Below are 19,498 nucleotides of genomic sequence, written 5' to 3'. Positions count from 1 at the left end.
CATCATAAGCATCTCTTTTATTCGTTGTAATATAAAGAAGCATACATCATTCAGTTCCTTTAAGTACAACACACTGTATGCTAACAAAACAAACAAAAAAATCAATCCAGACATCCATGAACGTGTCACAAAAGGACTCATTGCGTTTTGATCTGCTGGTATTGCACTTGAGATAGTTTTGAAGTAAGGCACGGTAAAAACAAAGTCATTTAGTGCTTCTACAGCAGATGTCTCTTTTTTAAACACATGCTACATGACATAAAGTACTTCTTCTAGCTTATGTATATACACACAAAAAGAAGAAAGCATGCACTAGAGAATTTAGATTTCAACACATCTTGTTGTTTCATAATATACAAATAAAGTAGTTTAAAGATGTAAACAAACTGCATGCACATAAACTAGAGCAAAATCTTTAATACAGTATTTCAAAGCTATTATGCTTAAATAAAAAAATATAACTTATTAGTACTCAGGTTTATGTGCCATTTTTGTCCTGTAGAGAGTAAAAATTTGGGCTCAGGGCGGGGAATGATGGTTGGGCACGGAGGATTTTGCTGTTTTTGCTGTTGTTTTTACTTTTTGCTTTATGTATTTGGCAGCCGTACACTGGTAGGAAAGACAAATATGGCTTTTGCAAAACAACATAATGAAAACATGAGAAAGCACAACCATATTTGGGGTCCAGCATCCTGGTATTTTCCAATCAAGAACAACAACGAAAAAAAAACCAAAAAAACTAATAAGATCTATGCTTTGAGTTGGGAATGCTACACATTCCAAAAGCCCTTTCTTTATAAAGACATTTCAATTCTACAAAAAACAGACACTTTGCCAAGTGTAAACTCTTAGTAACTAAACACAGAAGAATCTGAATGACTCAAGCTTCTCTTTCCACTTCAAATGCTACTGAACAGGTGAAAGGTTTCTCTCATGGCTGTGACAGATGAAGTGCTATTAGACCGTCTTCAGAATTAACAAGTTGCCAATAAGGGGTTTGCTTATTTTCAAACAAGTACATCAGAGAATAAGTAAATTAACTGCATACATTTTCTTGTTGCTTTATCTTTGGCATAAAACACACCCTTTTTCAAGTTAAATACAGGACATGTACCACTCCACATTCCAACACAGCACGTTGAAAAGGCACATTTGATGCTGCAGGGGTGGCAAGGGAAGACTCCTTGTATTGTAAAAGGCACGGTGTTCAGCGTGACATTCCTTCCCCATGCCCCAGAGAGTGTTTAGTTAGACCAGCAACAGTTCTACACAGCAGCCTCCCAGGAGCTGTCCATTTTTCTCAGCCACTGCTTTCTTAGCTAGATCCAGGCTTGGAAAAGTCACCAATGCCTCTCCACTGGGCTGGCCACTAAAGTTGTAAAGCATGAGGATGGAATCTTTGTGGAGCTGCAATGGTACAAGACAAAAGGAAACGTGCTATTAAAACCAGAGATGACTTCTGGAACAGCAGTTTTTTTTCATTCTCTGTATCAGGTTCACTCCACTCCTGTGTTTGCAGTGAAGAGATCCTGGATGCAAGAATAGGAAAGAAAGAGGAAGGACCAAAGATTAACAGAAATCTGCTTTCAGCAGCAGCTTGTACTCTGCTGGTGAACTGAACAGAATGGTGTAGACATAATTCCATACAGAGTTTTTGCTAGAGAAGTAATTCAGCTTAAAGGTTGACCAGAAAGATTTGGATGTTAATAAAGGGTTAATGGAGCAAGAAAATCCGGGCATTCAGAAAGTAATTCTTGTAATACTGAACTACTGGCCAAGTGACAAAGGTGAATATTTGCATGCAAAGTTTAAAAAGAAAAGAGACAGATGTATCAGAGTGATGTGTTGGGAAGATCAGCTGATCTCCACCCAGGTTTACGGAGCAAGACAAGACTGCTCAGTGAAAGTACTGCACCAAATCTTACTTAATCAAGGAAACCTTCATAATCATTTGAAGGAAGCTAAGAAAAAGACAGGATAACAAATCAAGCCAGTTATTTACTGTAGAGTACACATGCAATTCCTGATATGGAAGACAGTTTCAAAATGCTGAGTTTGAAAATGTGTCTGCCCCCCCTACAGTACCCAGCCATTTCTTACAGCACTGGAAACCTGTACAGGTTAAGCTCAGAAGTCCCATTTGCACACTGGACAGAAATGGATCTGGGTGAAATTTCAAAATCAAAAGACTGAAGGATGAAAAGAAAAGCCCAGCATACAAGATCAGTCAGTTACAGAATTCAGTGCCAAACAAAACACACAAGCTCTGCTGCAAGTCCAGCCATTTTAGGACTATTTGCCTGACTCAAGTTCATGTGACACATGCCCTCCTGAGCTCATGAAGGGTCAAAATACTTGAGTTGAATAGAATGTATGCCTTGCTGTCTGAAATGGATACTAGACTTCTCAGTTATTATCAGAAGAAGTTTTTGATCAGCTTTACATTCAAGCATAGAAAAATAAAGCAACACATGCCAGAGCTTCACAAACCCAAACATTTGGCAGGCAATAAAATTATTCTTAAAGACAGAAGCAGCAACATGCTTTAGAAACTGAAAGCGCATATAAGAACAGCACAGATTTCACATCCATTTCATTTTATAAAGTTAGCTAAGAAAACAGCATGCAGAAAGAAATTCAAAGACAAATAAAACATCCTATCTAAAGCCCAGTTCAGATTTAGAAATAAATTTAGTTTATTTCATAATGACATTGTGCTGAAAGAGAAAAGCTGTACAAATCTGAGATAAGATAGTCTGCTCTAAAATAGCTCTTTACTATCGATCCTCGTAACAGCAAGTCATTTTCCATTGGTTTTCTATGCAAGTTAAATAATGCTGTTAAAAAAACAGTTGAAAACACACATGGAGCACAGTTAGACTGCTGAGCACAGAAGACAGCAGGAGTGGGATCTGTGATCTTTGAACTGTGTAGAATTCACATTGAGCTACTCTACAAATTCTTTCCTAGTCATAGACCATTTTCACCTAACACACAGTAGTACCCCATTGCTTGTTGGCTTTCCAGAAAATCTGGGTGAAATAAGAGAGAGAAATAGATCGTCCAAGTCTATAAATATGAAAATGCTCCAAGCAGTAACAGGTATTCTGCCCGACACCAGGAAACACAGCCTCTACTCCACTTTCCCCTGAGCAGATCTAATAAAAACACTTAAAGGCAAGTAATTTGAAAACAACTGAGCAGACAGTGATTATATGTAAGTAGTTATGTTGATTATGGGAGGACATGAACATAATGTTATTAAGGCAAAGTATTTATTAAGGCAAAATATTTGATTACCCTTTTGTTGCACTGAAACTTTCATTCTGTTTTGTTACACCCTCCAAAAGGGGGGGGTTGAACCCACAGTAACTAATCAGTAGCATTTTGAGTGGAATACAATAGCAACTGGAAATGATTAATTGCACCGAGGTATCAATGACATTTCTCTACAAAGCATACATTAGTACTAAAAAGTTTGCCATTAGCAAATGTCGTTAGTTGTATTAGAAAGCCACTATACAAAAAAACCTCTCCTAAACACAAAAGTAGTAATAAACAGTTCACATTTTCTCTAGTGAGATCAAGAGGGAGAGAAAAGATTCAGAGGTTTGGGAATTTTGAGCACACATTCAATAGTCATATCAAGGAAAGAAAAAAGACCAATTACCAGTATGTCAGATACTGGACTGAAAGCTTTACATGAAAACAAACACTTCTGGAAGGCTAACACACTGTCTGAGCAAAACCAGGCAATCACAGCACCTCCACCACAGCTAGTCCACCAATTATAGATCACGATCAGCCTTTTTGCTTAGGTTAGTAGATTGTTTTTAACAGGACAAAAGCAAAAGATTAAAGCAAGGATCCCAACGCAAGCTAAGAAGGGGGAAACAAAAACTGCATCAAGAAGCCCTGCTTTCGCTTCCCATACACCACTGGAGATCCAGTTTCTTCAAGTTGCATCTTACCTTCTTTGGAAGTTACAAAGAGTTACAAACAGACCCACTCTTTCGGTGCTTGTAACACACTCCTTGCTTGTTCGCTCAGCTGAATAAGGCCATTGTAGTCATCAGGTGCATACTATAGTACAAGTGTGACATATGATAATCAGCAAGAGAAGGAACAGTTCTGGCACAGCAAGCCACACAGACTATCATTTGCAACCATAATTAAGAGCATCAGCTATAACAACTGGCAGGAGACAGTGAATTTGACAGGTGCTATTTTTAAGCAAGACTGAAAAACAACCATCAACTGGTTGTAAAAATGGAATTGAAGTAAAAGCATGCGGGGAATATTCTGAACTGCATATTTGAGCTGCTCCTAATTAACAAAAGGAAACAGTTTAGACCACGAAATATTCCTTTTCAACTCATACTCATGAGACAGTAGAATTAGTTAACAAATCTCTTAAGTCTGCACAATCATACTCTAGTAATGACTCTCACTGGGACAGCTAAGCATCCTTCAGCATGCATACTGGGATTAGAAGCGTACAGATCTCATTCAGGTCTTCTATGCAGTCATGGAAATAATCTGCAGCTTCTCTAGTGTGGTGTGATAAACACTTTAGCTGCATAAAATGTTACAACACATAAAATGTGTTATACAGACTTCATCAGCATATGGTGTTCCAGTACAAATCGGATTCTTCCAATAACTTTTTTTGAAAGATTTTATACTAATATACAGAAAAGCTACATCAATACAATATAACTGCATCACAGTAGACTTGCAGTAGAATATTTCAAATAAAACTGCAAAACTTCAAATAAAACACTGGCTGCACTGTACAGTCACACCCCTAAATAGAAGATAAAACCCCCACATATGTGGGTTTTATTTAAGAAAAACTTGAGATCCTGAATCTGGGCAGTTATCATGCACACTGCTGGGGAGCCTGGAACAAATAGGAGATCTGTGGTCAGGAAGATTATCTTGGGAAATATGAAACATTGTTCTTAATCTCTCATTGTCTCTTCAAACTGACATACCCTGGAAAAGGACTGAGCACACTTGCATATGCTACAAACACTACTGGAGTGGTTCCTGCAATTCAGATGACAACATGCCTACCATCACTCAAGTTACAGAATAAACTTTCAGTGGCGAGGAGAGTTTTCTATGTCCCCGAAAATGGTTTTGCATTAACATTTTTAGAAGATTGCCAAATGCGAACAAAGTACATGCACTGCTTTCTTTGTTATTTCTATAATACAAGAAGTCTCCTGCCAGCTTAGGGAGGAAATGATGTTACACTTGGGTGTACAAGACACACTGTATTCATCCAAAGTGAAGCTGAAGAAAAAAACAAAACAAAATCAACCATTACAGTACACACCTTCCACAGAGAACAAAAACCAAGAGCCCAGAGAACATAAAAGAAAAGAGCCTCTCAGAATTTTTACTACTGTTTCTAGCCACCTCTTACATCTAAACCCATGCCATTAAGTAAGACAAATATAAGAAGTATTTGCCAGATAGTCTCTGCCAGGGCAACCAGAACGTGCAAATATTAGATTTATCAGTTCCCAGACCTGCCCTTGAAACAAATCTACAAAATGTAAGTTTACTCTTTGGAAAGAATGTCTCAAGATAGTACATACTTTAGATTATCAGTAGATGTACAGTAGGTAAAGGTCTACAGTTTCTAGTGAGGGAGAGTGTTCAAAACATAAGCAAAGAGGAAAACACAAAAGTAGGAAAATTATCCTAGTGACAGGCCTGAAAAAGAAAATGGAAATAAAAATATCTCATGACAGAAGTAACTTTTAATCACAGGAAGCAAAGGTGAGACTGCATTTAATTAAAGCGTAAGTTATGGAATAGTAAATTCTTCAAATTAACACATTACAAAAAGCAGTATTGCAAACCAAGACAGGAAACAGAAGTGGGGGAACAAAAACATGAATGAAATAGAAACTACCTTCAGTTGCCTGAGGAAAAACACAACCATGATCACTTCTGATTCTGCTCACAATTTAGAAACCCAAGTAAAATAGAAACATAGAACAACTCAGGATGAGCAGTGTAAAGTCCAGGCTGAATCTATAATCCCAGTGCTCAGAATGAAAATACTGTTCTGCTGGTGGCCAAATTCTGCTTCCATTTAGATCTGAGAAATTCCACCCAATGATTTAACCCCCTCATATGACCAAAGTTCACTGAGCTAGGTTCTAGAGCTGCTTGTTTCTGCCATATTACTGAGACAATATGAAACTTCAAATTCTACCCTCAACAGACAAATAACCTATAAGAAATACTGCAAATACTGCAGAAGTTGCAATAAAATTAAAAGCAGACCTCACTGTTCCTGCCTCCAGTATCCTCTCTATCATCTCAGTCCCACCTTCTTTGCTTCTCTGAAACAAAGCTTCTTTCCTTGGACTGCTGCCTTTTCACCTTCTGAGCTCATGGCTCTTGGAGGGCTGGGCTAAAGTTGATGTAAAGGCTTCCCTTCCATCCAAATGATTAAGAGGCTTCTGCTTACTGCATCAAACACAGCATTAAATATAGCGGTCTACTGGAATAATGCAGTAGCATTATTTTTTTTAAGCAATTACTTAATCTAAGAAATAAATTTCTGAGAGTCTTCCTCTACCCAATTTAATAGGATATGATGTTAATCTTCCATTATCAAGTGAGAACAGGAGAGAACTATTTCCCCAGAATTACTGAAGGAGGATACAGATAAATCCAGAAAAAGCAATTTCTCCCCCACACCCACTCAGTGGGGATGGGGGCATGCAAGATGGCAGAAGAAATATCCATACACACTGAACAAAAAGTTCATGGACACTGACAGACAGCATCAAGAGCAAAACAAGGCTTCCTGAAGAACATGCTGTTTCTTAATAGAGCTAGCGAAGTATATCCACCCTTCTAGATATTAACATTTGAATTGGCAGAGACATTGCAACTCATGTATATGGAATAACACTATAACATTAAATAGCATATATTATAATAATCTTTAATAATATTAAATGGCTGATGTATATTATATTAAAAAAATAACAAACACCAACTTTCCTCTCCTAAAAGAGATGACCAAAATCACAGCTTGAAGAAGGTACCACCTTACTTTGCTGCAGCAAATGCAGGAGGCAACTGACAGAAACTGTAACCATTAATTTCCTGGTCCTATGCTCACAGATGCTGTAACTAAGTTTCAGAAGGAAGCTAAACTTAGGAACAAAGCAAAACAGAATGCTATGGTGAGATGCATGGGAGTAAACGTAACATCTACGCTGTCACCTAACAAACTAACAGTAAGTGGGATTTCTCCATCACATTCTCTTATTCTCTAGACCAAAGTGCTGGGCCAAGAATTGGCACACAGACAGTGGGGCATCCCTCCCTGACTATGAAGCATCAGATTTCGAAAGGAACCCAATGGAAAGAGAGAATAGTTCTTTGTTCAAACATGCATTTCAGAGGAAAAAAACTAGTCCTTAAGAAGTCTGTAACAATGAAGCCTGCTGTCCTGATACACGGGAAAAAAGGTTGTTAATGCTCTTGGAATTTAGCCATCCATCCTTCCCCCTCCACCTCCTTATTACTCTAAGTACAACTCCCCACTCCAGCAAGTCTTGAATTTTGGGTCTCTAAAGAGTTGGAGGATTAATGCACAGCAAGTTCTTTACAGCTGCAGATTAAAGGCATTTAAGCCCACTACAGCTTTAAAGAACCTTCTTTCCACTTATAATTATTTAATTATTATTAATTTTTTTTTTTTTCCACTTTTAATCATAAGCACTTTTTTTTGTTACCTCCTCCTCTCCAAGCATCTTGTAGCCATACACCCACCCAGTACATGACTGGGGTGAAATCACTGGCCCAGCTACAACATAATACAACTAAAAAAACCCAACAAAACAAAACACCCAGTTTAACAGAGTAATGACCAAATCAGAAAGTTTTAATACTAGCTATTTTAAATGTTACAGCGCACTACAACATTATACAGAAAGGAGACTGGGAAAGTTACTATTCCCAAGATTTGCTATTAAAATTAATCACAAGCTTTCTAGTACTGTTTAATGCAAGATGCACTAAACACATGCAAGCTGGAAGGAATTTTCAATGGTAAAAAACAAAAAAGCATAACTATAAGAAGAAATCAAGCCAAAGTGAACCACCCAACAAGAGAGTTGTGCTGATAAAATAAGTGAAAATGGAAATGAGTGATATAATGCTGATCTGCAGATATTTGTATTATTCACTATTAGAAGCATGTACTGATGTTGAGACCAGCTTATTGAAGCCCATTACACACAAAGTCTGTCTTTTAAGAGGCAGGTCTGGTACAGAAGGTGTTTTCACTTAAATAGCAATGTGTGCATACATGCAATACATGGAGCCCATGAAGACTGAAGGAAGGAAACAGAGCATAAAGCAGGAACTAAAACTTAAAACTCGTTCCTTTCACAAGGACATACAAAGAGGAAAAAAATAAAATCACCCTCCAATTTCAGCTTCTCCAATCTGTTTCCCAAGCCCATTGAATACCAACATCAATTAGTTATGCAGAGATTTAAACCACGCCCCAAACACTGACAGTTATTAAGGGCTCACTTTATAAATGACCAGAAGCATCGAGCAATACATCCTTGGGCAGCAGCAGTAAGTGAAATAAATAACATGAGGAACGCAAGGGAAGGAAAAAAGAAAAAATTAGTAATTCCTCCAGAGACTGAATATTGTCCCAATAAAGCAAGTCACCACCTCAGTTTTCCCCTAAAGGAATGTGGGATTATAAATCTAGCATTACCACATGTGGGATCCCAAGAACAACTCAAAATAATTCCTTGGCTCCTTTAAGATGTTGAACCCGATCTCATTTGGACAACATCTTCTAAAGAAATCAGAGGTGACCAATTTAATAAAGTAACTGATGATGACAGGAGGCTGCAGCAGAAGAACACAATAGCTTTCACATTGTGGTTACATCTCTATTAATCTCAAACATTTAATTGTGCAATCAAATGCTACAACCTACTCTTCAAATGCAGATAAAAAGTAAAAGGACCCAAAGTCCAGCTTCACTAAATTGATGATGTGGTGGATGATAGTGCTACTAAATATTGGACATTGTTGACTTGTTCCATTCCCAGGATAGGACCAAGTCCTTTTTCAAAAGCACCCTTACACTTCTAGCTGAATTTCAGTTTAGGAAATAAGTCTGTCCTGACTAAAGGGTTTTAATTCAACCACTGTCCATCCATCAAAAAAACATCCAGTCAGATGAAAAAGAGCAAAGTATCAACAGATAAGAAACAAATTATTATCACTCTATTGGGGAAGAGGTTTAAAAAGAGGGAAAGAATAAACCCATAACTGAATTTACTTTAACTCTGCAGGCACCCTGTTGAAGAATAAATCCCCAGTAGAACTAAGTTGAGTATGTTCCTAATGAGTCAAAAATTCAGCACACCCGCTACAAATTGACCCTCACATTTTTCCACTGAAAAAACAAATATGCAAAATTATTTGTGAACATCAATGTAACATTTTAAGAGATGCCAGGAGGCAGTACCTCCCAAACACCTAAAACTGAGAAGATCTATATTTAAGCACCTGTCCACAGTCTGCATGTATTTGCATAGCAAATATCATATCTGCTTCTACAAACTAAAGCCTATTGTCCTTCAGGAGGAAAAAAATACATATAACATGAAATTTTCAGGCATTAACTGCTGCTATATGAAACAAAACAAGCAAAAAAACCCAAAAGGCCAGCATTCCAGCCTTTAACAATACCATTGTTAACCAACTCACTGAATTTTCTAAGAGAAACTCATGCAAAACTTGCCTTCTTTCTATGAGTACCACTTTAACAGTGGCTTCAGACACACCAGGCACATTCTAAGTCAGGGCTCCTGAATAGTACCAACAGGTAAGCTTTGGTATTTGTGCAAATGGTGTTATTCAAACAAGTTAAATACTCATCAGATTAGAATACACACCACACTCATTATCTTCCATTTTAATAAGTGTGTGATGATAAAACATGGATATATGTAGATACAATATCCTCAGAGATGAAAGGAGGAAGACATGGAAAGACCCTTTCCATGAATTCAAATCTATATTACTGGAAAGAAAAGTGTTTGCACATGGTGCTTTTTCTTTTTTTTCCTTTAATTTTCATCTAGAAGATAAGCGTCCGTGTGCTTGCCCACTGATACAGTATTGAAGCAGCAGATACTGACTGAAGTTACCTACAGCAGCACTTAGCGTACTTGCCACCAGGATAACCTGGGTTGGAGAATACAGTTTTCTTTGGGTTGCAGTGCAATTATAATATCTGCAATGCAATATGTCGCTGCCTATGAGCAAAATAAACAGCCCTTGCAAGAGAGTCTGACACTGGCATCTCTCCTCTTTTTAACCTGGGTGTGGTGACTTGCATTGCAGCCTATTAAATAGGACTTTGCTCTGTGCAGTCTTTAATGCTGAAGTCTCTCATGAGAGCACTACACCATTGCCTTCAAATTCAGTTGTGCTTATTACACAAAAACATAGAGCAAATTTTAATACTGCACTATGGTCTGTCAGTTAAATAGAGAACACTGAAATTGTATACTTGATGGTCCTTTTCCAAAAGCATACTCTTGCTCAGTTTGATAACTACTCAAAGGTATAAGTAAAACATCAGGGAGGGAGAGTGACTGCACACTAACCTGGTATCCCTGGAAGAAACTTAAAATCTCCTTCATTCCTGTGTTATATGGCAAACCCTGCATACGGACTAATGCTCCAGGCTGGGGTAGAAGTGGAGTGTGGGTGGCAGTGGCGGCAGCAGCAGCTACAGCTCCCGGAGGAGCTGCAAGATATCCCACTGTGGTAGGGGACACTGGAGGACTGTAAGAGAGAAGAGGCAAAATTTTCATGAAAACAAATTACTGATTTTAGTACCTGGAATAGGCAGAGAGAAAACTGAAAGTTCAAATATGAAAATAAGTGGAAAAAAAGATGACAAAGTCATCCATATCAAGGCTGCTTGTTAACGTTTTTAACTTCTCTTCAGCAATTGATGACTTGCAGAAGGGATGTAAAGGGAAAACAGCCAGCATCCCTAGTTGACAAGGTAAAAGAACAGATATTCCATTGGAGAGGAGAAAAATAGGAGCCGCAGACCATTTCTTTTAAGATCACTAACAAAACCATAGAGATAGAATGGGAGAAAAATTGTAGAATGAGAAGCAAGCAAGGGAAAAAAATCTGGTGCTTTTATGCCACACAAAAAGTGAGTAAAGTAGCATCTCCATTCAAGGCCATCTAGCAATTTACCATGTGCTATGGCTATTTACATGTCACAAGGCTAGGAATAGTCTATTCTAGGAATAGAATATTTCCCCCACAGATCCAACAACCAGACTTCAGTGAGCCATGATGATAACATCAGTAAGGAAAGAAAGGTGGAGATCACTTGTGTTGCATACAAACAAAGTGTTCTTTGGTCTCACTGATATAAGATTTAAATTTGTACATACCTATTACAAGCCTTTCAGTATGAAAACAGTATTCTAAGGACAACATCAAGCTAAGAGAAGATGGTAGAGCCACAGCTTCTCATTTAGCCAAGAAACCGCCTTGATGACATCTCATCAATGCCAAAAGTGCTGTTAAACATTAGAATAACATCATTGCGAGATTCAACCAGATCCTATAGAGAAGGGGGAGCATCATTAAAAGGCCACAGAGTAGTTTAAATGGCTACTGTGTCCACTGATCAAAAAATTCTTAGGTTTATCTACAAGAGATGTACAAATTAAATAGCAATTGAAAGGTAACTACACAGTTACTTAATCTACTGCAATAAAATGACAGGAGCTGAGTCTAGTGGATACCTGGGATAGTAAGCTGTGTAGTTCATATAAAGCTGAGCAGCCTGAGCTGGGTAGTAGGTAACAGCTGGAGGAGCAGCAGCCGAGGCCTGGGGAGTCCTGGCTGTTGGCAAGAGAGCTTGTGGCTGGTAAAGAGCTGCTTCTGCTGGGATCACAGCTGCTGTCTGAAAAGCAGCATAAGCTGGTGGAGAAAGACCTAAAAACAAACCAGGATGTGAGAATAAAAAACAATGAGAACAGATCCCTGGCTTTAAGAACAGAGTTGTTCATTGCAGTGAGATTAATAACATCTAGGTATGATTTATGAACACATACAACAGACTGAACTCTAGAATCTCCCTGTGCCACATTACCACAAATGAAAACTGGCATTTGAAGTGAGTTGTTCCTAAGAGTTCACAACTCCAAGAGTTGAGCACCCCTGTCTATATGTAAATGGTAGGTAGGGAACTTTAGAGTTATTTAAAGAAAGCATAAAGCCATGTGCATAGAGAAAGCAGGCGTGCACACCAACACACCCTTTCTTCTTTCTAACAGAAGCTGTACTCTGTGGGATGACATAATTAGCTATACCCAAAGAGTACCTTCTTAATGCTCTAAGGCAAGACAGCAAGAGCACTCATTGACAGCTAGAATATAGAATTTTTTCCCTTTTAAAAAATCCCTCTAATTCCAAGTAGATTTCACAACAAGCAAGTCCACTGCAGAGCTCAGAAGAATAGTACACCCATAAAAAGCAAAGTGTGCAACTATTTCACTGGCAAGGCCTTGCTGCCCTCTATGCACCACCGAAAATTCAATAAAAAAAATGCCTCCAATCAGTCCCATTATTGCCCAAAGGGAACAATTCCAATCTCAGCATGTATATAGATGAATGATTATTGATCATGGCAAAACCCAAGTCAAAAGGTGAAAGGCCACAAAGCTTCAGCACCTACCACATATCAGCCTTTAGCAGCAGAGAGCAGAAGAATTGCAGACTTACATGGTAACTTACATGGCGGTGGGGATAAGCCACTACGATTTAAAGTGCCACCCATTAAAACAAAGTTCATCTCCTCTCCTGAACACTGGAATACTTCCACATAACGGTCCTTCATCATTTTTTTGTGACATTTTTGAGCCACCATAAAGGCTTTGTCAGCAGATTTCATTTGGATAAAAGCATCACCAGATGGTCGCCCCTTTGGAAAATTAAAAATAGTAAGTCAGTGTGTGTTATTTGACCATTCAGAACACAGGAAATGCAAAAAGACTAAGATTAAATACCTACTTATAGCCTCTGTATCTAGTACTAATAAGTCAATGATTACTTTTAGAAGCAAAAAGGCAAGACTTGGGTATCCAGCGCCCAGTTAGCTTAATACTACCTCATTCTGCAGAAGATAAAAAAGACTAGAGCTAACATTCACACTACATCAGGCCACTTGTGGTCTCCTCTATTTGAATTTCAAACATCCCTGGGAGATGAAGATGGTGTAGATCTCTCTTATTTATTTACATAAAGATTAGCATCTCAATGTTTCTGTGGTCAATGGTGCTTATTCTTGACACAACAGGATAAGGAAAAAAAAATATCCTCGCATCTACACCAATAAAATATATCCAAAACATAAGCTTAACAAGCAGCTTCCTTTAAACTCTGAGAAGTCTTTAATTGTTTTAGGAAAAAAATAAAAAATAAAAAGTCCAAAAACACCACTCAAGCAATGCAGCTTCCACTGAGAACAAAAAAAGTCATTTCTACTTTGTGTATTTCCAGAACCTGTCCGAAACACAAAGGACTATTTCAAGGCAGCCTCCAAGACAGAGCTATTGGTAACAAGTCCTTCCACAAGCATAGTCCTCCCCTACCTTAAGCATAGGGGTATAGAAAGAAAAACAGTTGTGTATGTAGAAAGGAGGGAGGAACGTGGGAGAAGAAAAGACAGATATATTGAAGTATTTTCTCAAAACTATAGGAGACCTAAGGCAGGGCAAGGAATAGGTAAGGGTACCACAACTTCCAGTCACCTTCAATAACCAGAAAGTTAGCTTTGATCCAGTCTGTTACCTGTTGATTAAGGACCATATGGACTCCGTGAGGCTTTATATCAGCTGTGGCATCTCCCATGAAGTCCAGGATATCATCAATGCCAGCAGTGTAAGGAAGGCCTCTAAGCCGGACACAGTCCCGTATGCTACCCGTGGCAATTGTATATGGTGGGGGTATAACAGGAATGATGGGAGTTGGGAGGGTGGGAATAAGAGGTGTTGACATGTACCGATTAAGTACCTGTATGGAAAAAAACACACTGATTTACACAGCATCCAATTAAGCACAGATCAGTTTACACAGCACTACACTTAAATAAATAAACATCATTCACTTAAATAAATCAATTCCAACATCAGAGAAAAACATCTTCTTAAACCAAATTTCTGGGCAGCTTTCTCTTGGACATTTAAAATTTATAACCCAGAAGTAAGATAACAGATCTGATATATTTAACCTGCTAGACTCTAATAACAGACTTTTCTAAGTTCATTACGTTAGAAAGTAACAGTTAATTTCTGACCAACCCAAAAAGAACCATTTGGAAACAACATATCAGTATTGCCACTTGTATTTTTTTCTTAGATTAGGGTAAATTAAAACCAGCCAATTTAAAAGAATCAAGACCTGAAATATACGACAAGTAAAAAGACTAGCTCTAATTCTTTCATAAAGCTAACAGGTTAACAAACAAACACCCTTGTTTAACCAGAAAAACCATCCTGAAGCACAGGGCTTCTGAAATGAAGGTAAGAGCTACAGGAGACCTTGATCTCAACATTGTATTTTCTCTTGACTCACTCCCATGTGACAAAGGGAGCAACGTACTGTTGGGACCTATGGCTGAAAGATGTATTTAACAGTGATTATCAGAAATACATTCCACTGAAAGAGGCACCAAATAAAGAGATTAACAAAGCCTTAGCTTTGTCAATAATGATTCAGTCTATGGAATTCCTCTCAATAGAAGCCTTTTTTCAAGGATTTGTTCTCAAAACACATTTCAGGCCAGAAATACATATGAATATATATAAATGGCTACATAAATACAGCTGATGTTTTCTTGAAGGCCGGATGAAATCTTACAATAGTGCTTTTTGGCATCGTTACCCTAGAAATACTCTGTCAGGCAGAAAAATTTAGTATGTGATTCAGTACAAAGTTGGTGGTGCCAAAATAAACTGGAGTTACACTCGTTTAAGACAACGATCATAGAACTGGTGAAGAAAAGGAGAAAAAATGAAATACATTATCTTAGGAAAACATCTCACTTCCCTTTGCCAGACATCAAATACATGCAGGTAACTCTTAGCATCCAACAGAACAGTCATAGGAAAAGCTATTTTAATGTATCTAGATTTGAATCTTGCATGTAAATCTGTGCATGGCAAATGAGTTTAAAGACAATCCTGCCATGCACCAAGAAATATTACTACAATGTTATCCATTTCTAGAACTATTTTTCAGATTTCAGATCATATCTTAATAAAAAATCCAATAATTTGTACTTTATGATCTGAGAAATGTGGCAGTAAAAAAAAATTAAGAAAAAAATACATTTGCACAATTTTCCTTGCCAATCAGTAAGCACGTTTCCCTTCCTAGAACTTAACGTCTTTAGTATATCAGGCTTCCATAGTTGTCCACAGCATGTTTGCATGCAAATACCAGAAGAAATTTTCAACAGTTAAGTTTTGAGTTTCACAGCCAATAGTTACAACCTGCTGAACTTCTGCTGCTGTGCTCCTGAAGAGCTCAATGTAACGCTTCCCAAGTATTTCTTTGTGCTTTTTAAGTGCATTCTGTGCATATTCTTCACAGGAAAACAACACAAATGCATCTCCTGTGGGCCTGCCATCTGGGTACTTGACAAAGAGAAGTCCTTCTTTCCCTCCTGTGACTGGACACTCTGGCCCCAGGAATCCCAAAACATCCTCCTGAGTAGCAGTGAATGGAAGACCTCTCATCCGGATGATAACTTGATTCTCTTTAGATAAGAACTGGGCCACTTCATTGGAGGTACCTAGTACAAAGATGATAGTGTATGGACAGCCAATTCCATAGGACATAAGAGCAGAAGCACATAAGAGCAGAGTAACACAGCAGAAAGTAGCTAGCAAGAAACCCATAGAACACCAGAAGCACTACTTACTCCCAGCAATCTAGTTTAAAGTGGACCTTCTTATCCTTTAAGTTGTTCATATTTTAATGCAATCGCAACAAATAAGAGACTACTGTGATTTTTCTGCTGCAAAGGTTCCTGTTTCTCTTAGCCAACTGAGCCTGCTAACATCGCAGTCAAAATGGTCACAGCTCTAAGCCAACCAAATGAAAGCAAAATTTCACAGGGTCAAGGATTCTTAGGAAGCAAAACAGGAAAAGCTACTTCAGTAACTACTCGTGTCCTCAGCCAAGAGAAAATCAGAAATACAACAAGTCCATGAACGTGAATAACACTGAGTTCCAGGATCACTTACCTCCTGCAATTTTTAAGAATTCTTCCCCAGTTGCTTTGTAAACCTTAAAGAAAAAAGAAAAAAAGTGTACACATGAAAATTACGACATTCAGTGTATTTTGCTTACTTTGAGCAACTTAGGAGCACACCTTGTTCTCATACAAAACCATACTCCAAAACATTCAGATTGCTTTTCAGAGATTTGTTTCAATTTGTTACTTTTTACCTCAATGTATCTGCTACCCATGTGATGCTTATGTCTTTCCAGTGCCAGATCTCTCTGTTCAGAACTGACAAATCGAACTAATGCTTCACCATTTCTTCTTCCTTGAGCATTCAGACAAAGGGCCACACCACCCCTGAAACGTAAAGCCAACAAATTAAGAAGTGAGATGTTGGATCTCACGCTGTTTGTCACCTTCTCAGCTTCTGCACAGGGGAAATATCAGAAGGATGGACTTCTAAGAGAGCGTGCACTAAATATAAAAACATATGATGTTAAAGAAAGTGATAAAAGCAAAACAAATTCTAATCCTCTTACTTGGCAATATTGAGTCCTTTGAAAAATCGGGCAATGTCTTGGTCTGAAGACTGCCATGGCAAACCTCTAGCACGTATTACTGTCTCACTATCCACTGTTTCTGATTTGCTGCTGCACAGGAAGAAAAAAAATATGTGAAATTAAGCTTTTTCTAAGTTTCCCATTACCTTATCAAATTTCCATTTACAATTCATTTGACTTGAAAATCTAGAGTATCTTCACAGCTGAGATTCTTCAATTCTGTTCATTTCAGTAAAGAAGACAAAGATAACTTGTATAATCACTTCAGATACACAATACCCAGGATGCACTGTGTTGTCATCACATTTAGTTCTTTAAGAAGAATATGAATGTCTCAAAGTGAAGTAATAAGGGACTTCCAAAGTTTATTTAGAAGACCTAACAATCTTTAGGTGTTATTCTAAATCCTGTAACCATTGTCGATAATTATAAAGCAGCCCTAAATGTGAATTTATTTTATGCTTATGTTTGATTCTACAGTTCAAGAAGTGTATATGAAAATTAAGAACTACTCTGTTTGTTGTCTGACTAAACCAAATTCAATTTAGATGAGAAAAAAAAAACAAAAAAACCAAAAAAACAGAAGGGGAAAAAGATCACAGAAAAGCAGAGCTGTCTGTCTAGAAAACAAGCCCACAGCAAGAGATCTGTGTACAGTCAAAATGTCTCCAAATTTGTAATTCAGATCAATATATGGCACAGGGAAATGCCCATTTTGATGAGCCCCTGAAGAAGCAGAGCAGAAGAAACACCTGCAGCTGGGTAAGGAACACTTCCTCTCCTCAACAACTTCCACTTTGACACTTGAATGAAGAACAAACTGAAGATATAAAAATATATCCAGGTATGCTTTGGCTAGACAAATAATTAACATCAAGGTTTTTACAAAAGCGCAAGTGATGCTTCTGTCAGACAGAAAAACCCTTCAAGCACTCTCTTGAAATAATTTTCTTCTCCTTTGTTTCAGCCTCATAGATAATTGTTCAGAAGTGTTACACAGTTCAGCTCCATATAAAGTGCACAAGCCCCTGTTGACACAGGGAGAGTTCACAAATATTTTTTCACCATTGGTTAGGATAAGTCAACCTCAGTCCCATTCAAAACAGAAACCAAAGCATTTCACCTGCTGTGGCTTTAAAGGCAGACTAAAAAACAGAATTCAATACACCAGCTATGGTCTCTGCACCAGACTACTGAATACACTGTTTTCTCAGGAGCCAACCTACTTCCATAGTGACAGCAGGGAAACATTTGCAGGCTTTTCTTGCTGTAGATGAGACTCAGTTTTGATTGTAATGAACTGTGACAAGGACACTTACCAAGGACCTGTTTCGTACTTGTATTTCACAATTTCAGGGTTGGTAAATATGTGATCTGCAAGAAAGCAGGAAGTTTAAACACAACCAGGGTCAGAGATTACTTAAGAATGACAGTTCTACTGTCCATTCATCAAGAAAGACAGAATTTCAGCATACTGTGTAAATAGATCACTCACCACAATTTTCAGAGAGCATGCTGAAAATGATAGCCACCATTGTTTTTACTTGCCACACGCCGAAGTCCTCCTCTGCTTCATCTGTCCCTAAGCCTAGATCTGAACAGGCAATTATAGAAAATAACACAGTCACACAAATAGTTGTAAACAAGCCATAGGCTTTCCTGTTATTAACACAAAATTGATAATCAAGTGATACTGGTCTTCACAGGGACACATGACCATCAGGCATTTGTAGCCGTGCTCACAAACTGGTTAATATTCACTTTCACAGTCAACATTCTGAGAACCACTGATAGCGCTAACAGCTCAAAAAAAAGTAGAATAAATTCCTATCACTTCAAACATAATTGAACTTTAACCACATTCTTCTGGGGCCACAGCATTACTCCTAAAACGTAGACAGAGTAGTGGTTTATTTTGTTCGGTTTTTAAATTAGTCTTCTGTATTAAACAAAACAATCAGAACAATAATTGTCTGCAAACACATGAAATCTGCAGGCCACTTGGTCCTGAGAAGGCCCACTGGTAGCTAAACCTTCCTCCATTATCATCAAATACACACACACAAATGATGGTTTTGCGTAGCTTAATAAATTTAATAATGAAATCTAGGCCATATTTAGTAAGGACATAAGTTAAAAAACATTTCAAACACACCCTCCCACACATACACTCACACAAACACTTCAGAAAACACTGATCTAATTTTACAACCATGAGATTTTTAAAACCCACCCACCTTAGTTTGAGAGAATAAAACCTGTAACAACCACAAGGATAAAACCTAAAGAAGTGAAATCAATTCTCTTGCAAAAGCTGCAGCAAAAGGATACATTCTGCCATGGTCTTGATAGTCTGGTCTTTCACGGCGGCTGAACTAGGGTAGCATGTGTGGAATTCTTTGCGCAGATCATAAAAGGAATAGAAGCAGTCTGACAGCAGGAAGTTCTACAAGGAAAGCAAAAAGGCATTGTACACATTGCTTTACATTCTGATCAGCATTTTTGGACTGAATGATGCAATCTCAAGAGTCACATAGTTGCACGTCATCAGCCTGTCTAAGATAGACCAGTTGTTCAGTTTCTTTTTCCC

The 19,498-nt window shown here is 38.0% G+C and overlaps 1 protein-coding gene across 9 annotated transcripts in view; it reads right to left on the bottom strand.

Moving 5' to 3' along the window:
* ESRP2 (epithelial splicing regulatory protein 2) overlaps window positions 1–19,498 on the bottom strand; it is a 52,477-nt gene continuing 32,979 nt past the window's right edge. For 3 of the 9 annotated variants that reach the window (XM_032446985.1, XM_015873534.2, XM_015873533.2), the window contains 12 exons: window positions 19,240–19,354; window positions 18,404–18,502; window positions 18,228–18,282; window positions 16,888–16,998; window positions 16,573–16,705; window positions 16,368–16,410; window positions 15,612–15,913; window positions 13,909–14,130; window positions 12,841–13,039; window positions 11,859–12,051; window positions 10,689–10,869; window positions 1–1,407 (listed from right to left, as the gene is read on the bottom strand). In XM_032446985.1, the coding sequence (XP_032302876.1) occupies window positions 1,249–1,407; window positions 10,689–10,869; window positions 11,859–12,051; window positions 12,841–13,039; window positions 13,909–14,130; window positions 15,612–15,913; window positions 16,368–16,410; window positions 16,573–16,705; window positions 16,888–16,998; window positions 18,228–18,282; window positions 18,404–18,502; window positions 19,240–19,354 (1,812 nt within the window). In that variant the 3' untranslated portion in view covers window positions 1–1,248. Of the gene's footprint in view, window positions 1,530–3,971; window positions 4,084–8,580; window positions 8,615–10,688; window positions 10,870–11,858; window positions 12,052–12,840; window positions 13,040–13,908; window positions 14,131–15,611; window positions 15,914–16,367; window positions 16,411–16,572; window positions 16,706–16,887; window positions 16,999–18,227; window positions 18,283–18,403; window positions 18,503–19,239; window positions 19,355–19,498 lie in introns of those variants that run through there. The other 6 variants (XM_032446988.1, XM_015873540.2, XM_032446989.1 and 3 more) reach the window with 6 other exon arrangements.

This window comes from Coturnix japonica, chromosome 11 (genome assembly GCF_001577835.2).
Source record: "Coturnix japonica isolate 7356 chromosome 11, Coturnix japonica 2.1, whole genome shotgun sequence".
NCBI lineage: Eukaryota > Metazoa > Chordata > Aves > Galliformes > Phasianidae > Coturnix > Coturnix japonica.
This window is presented reverse-complemented; position numbering and strand designations above follow the sequence as displayed.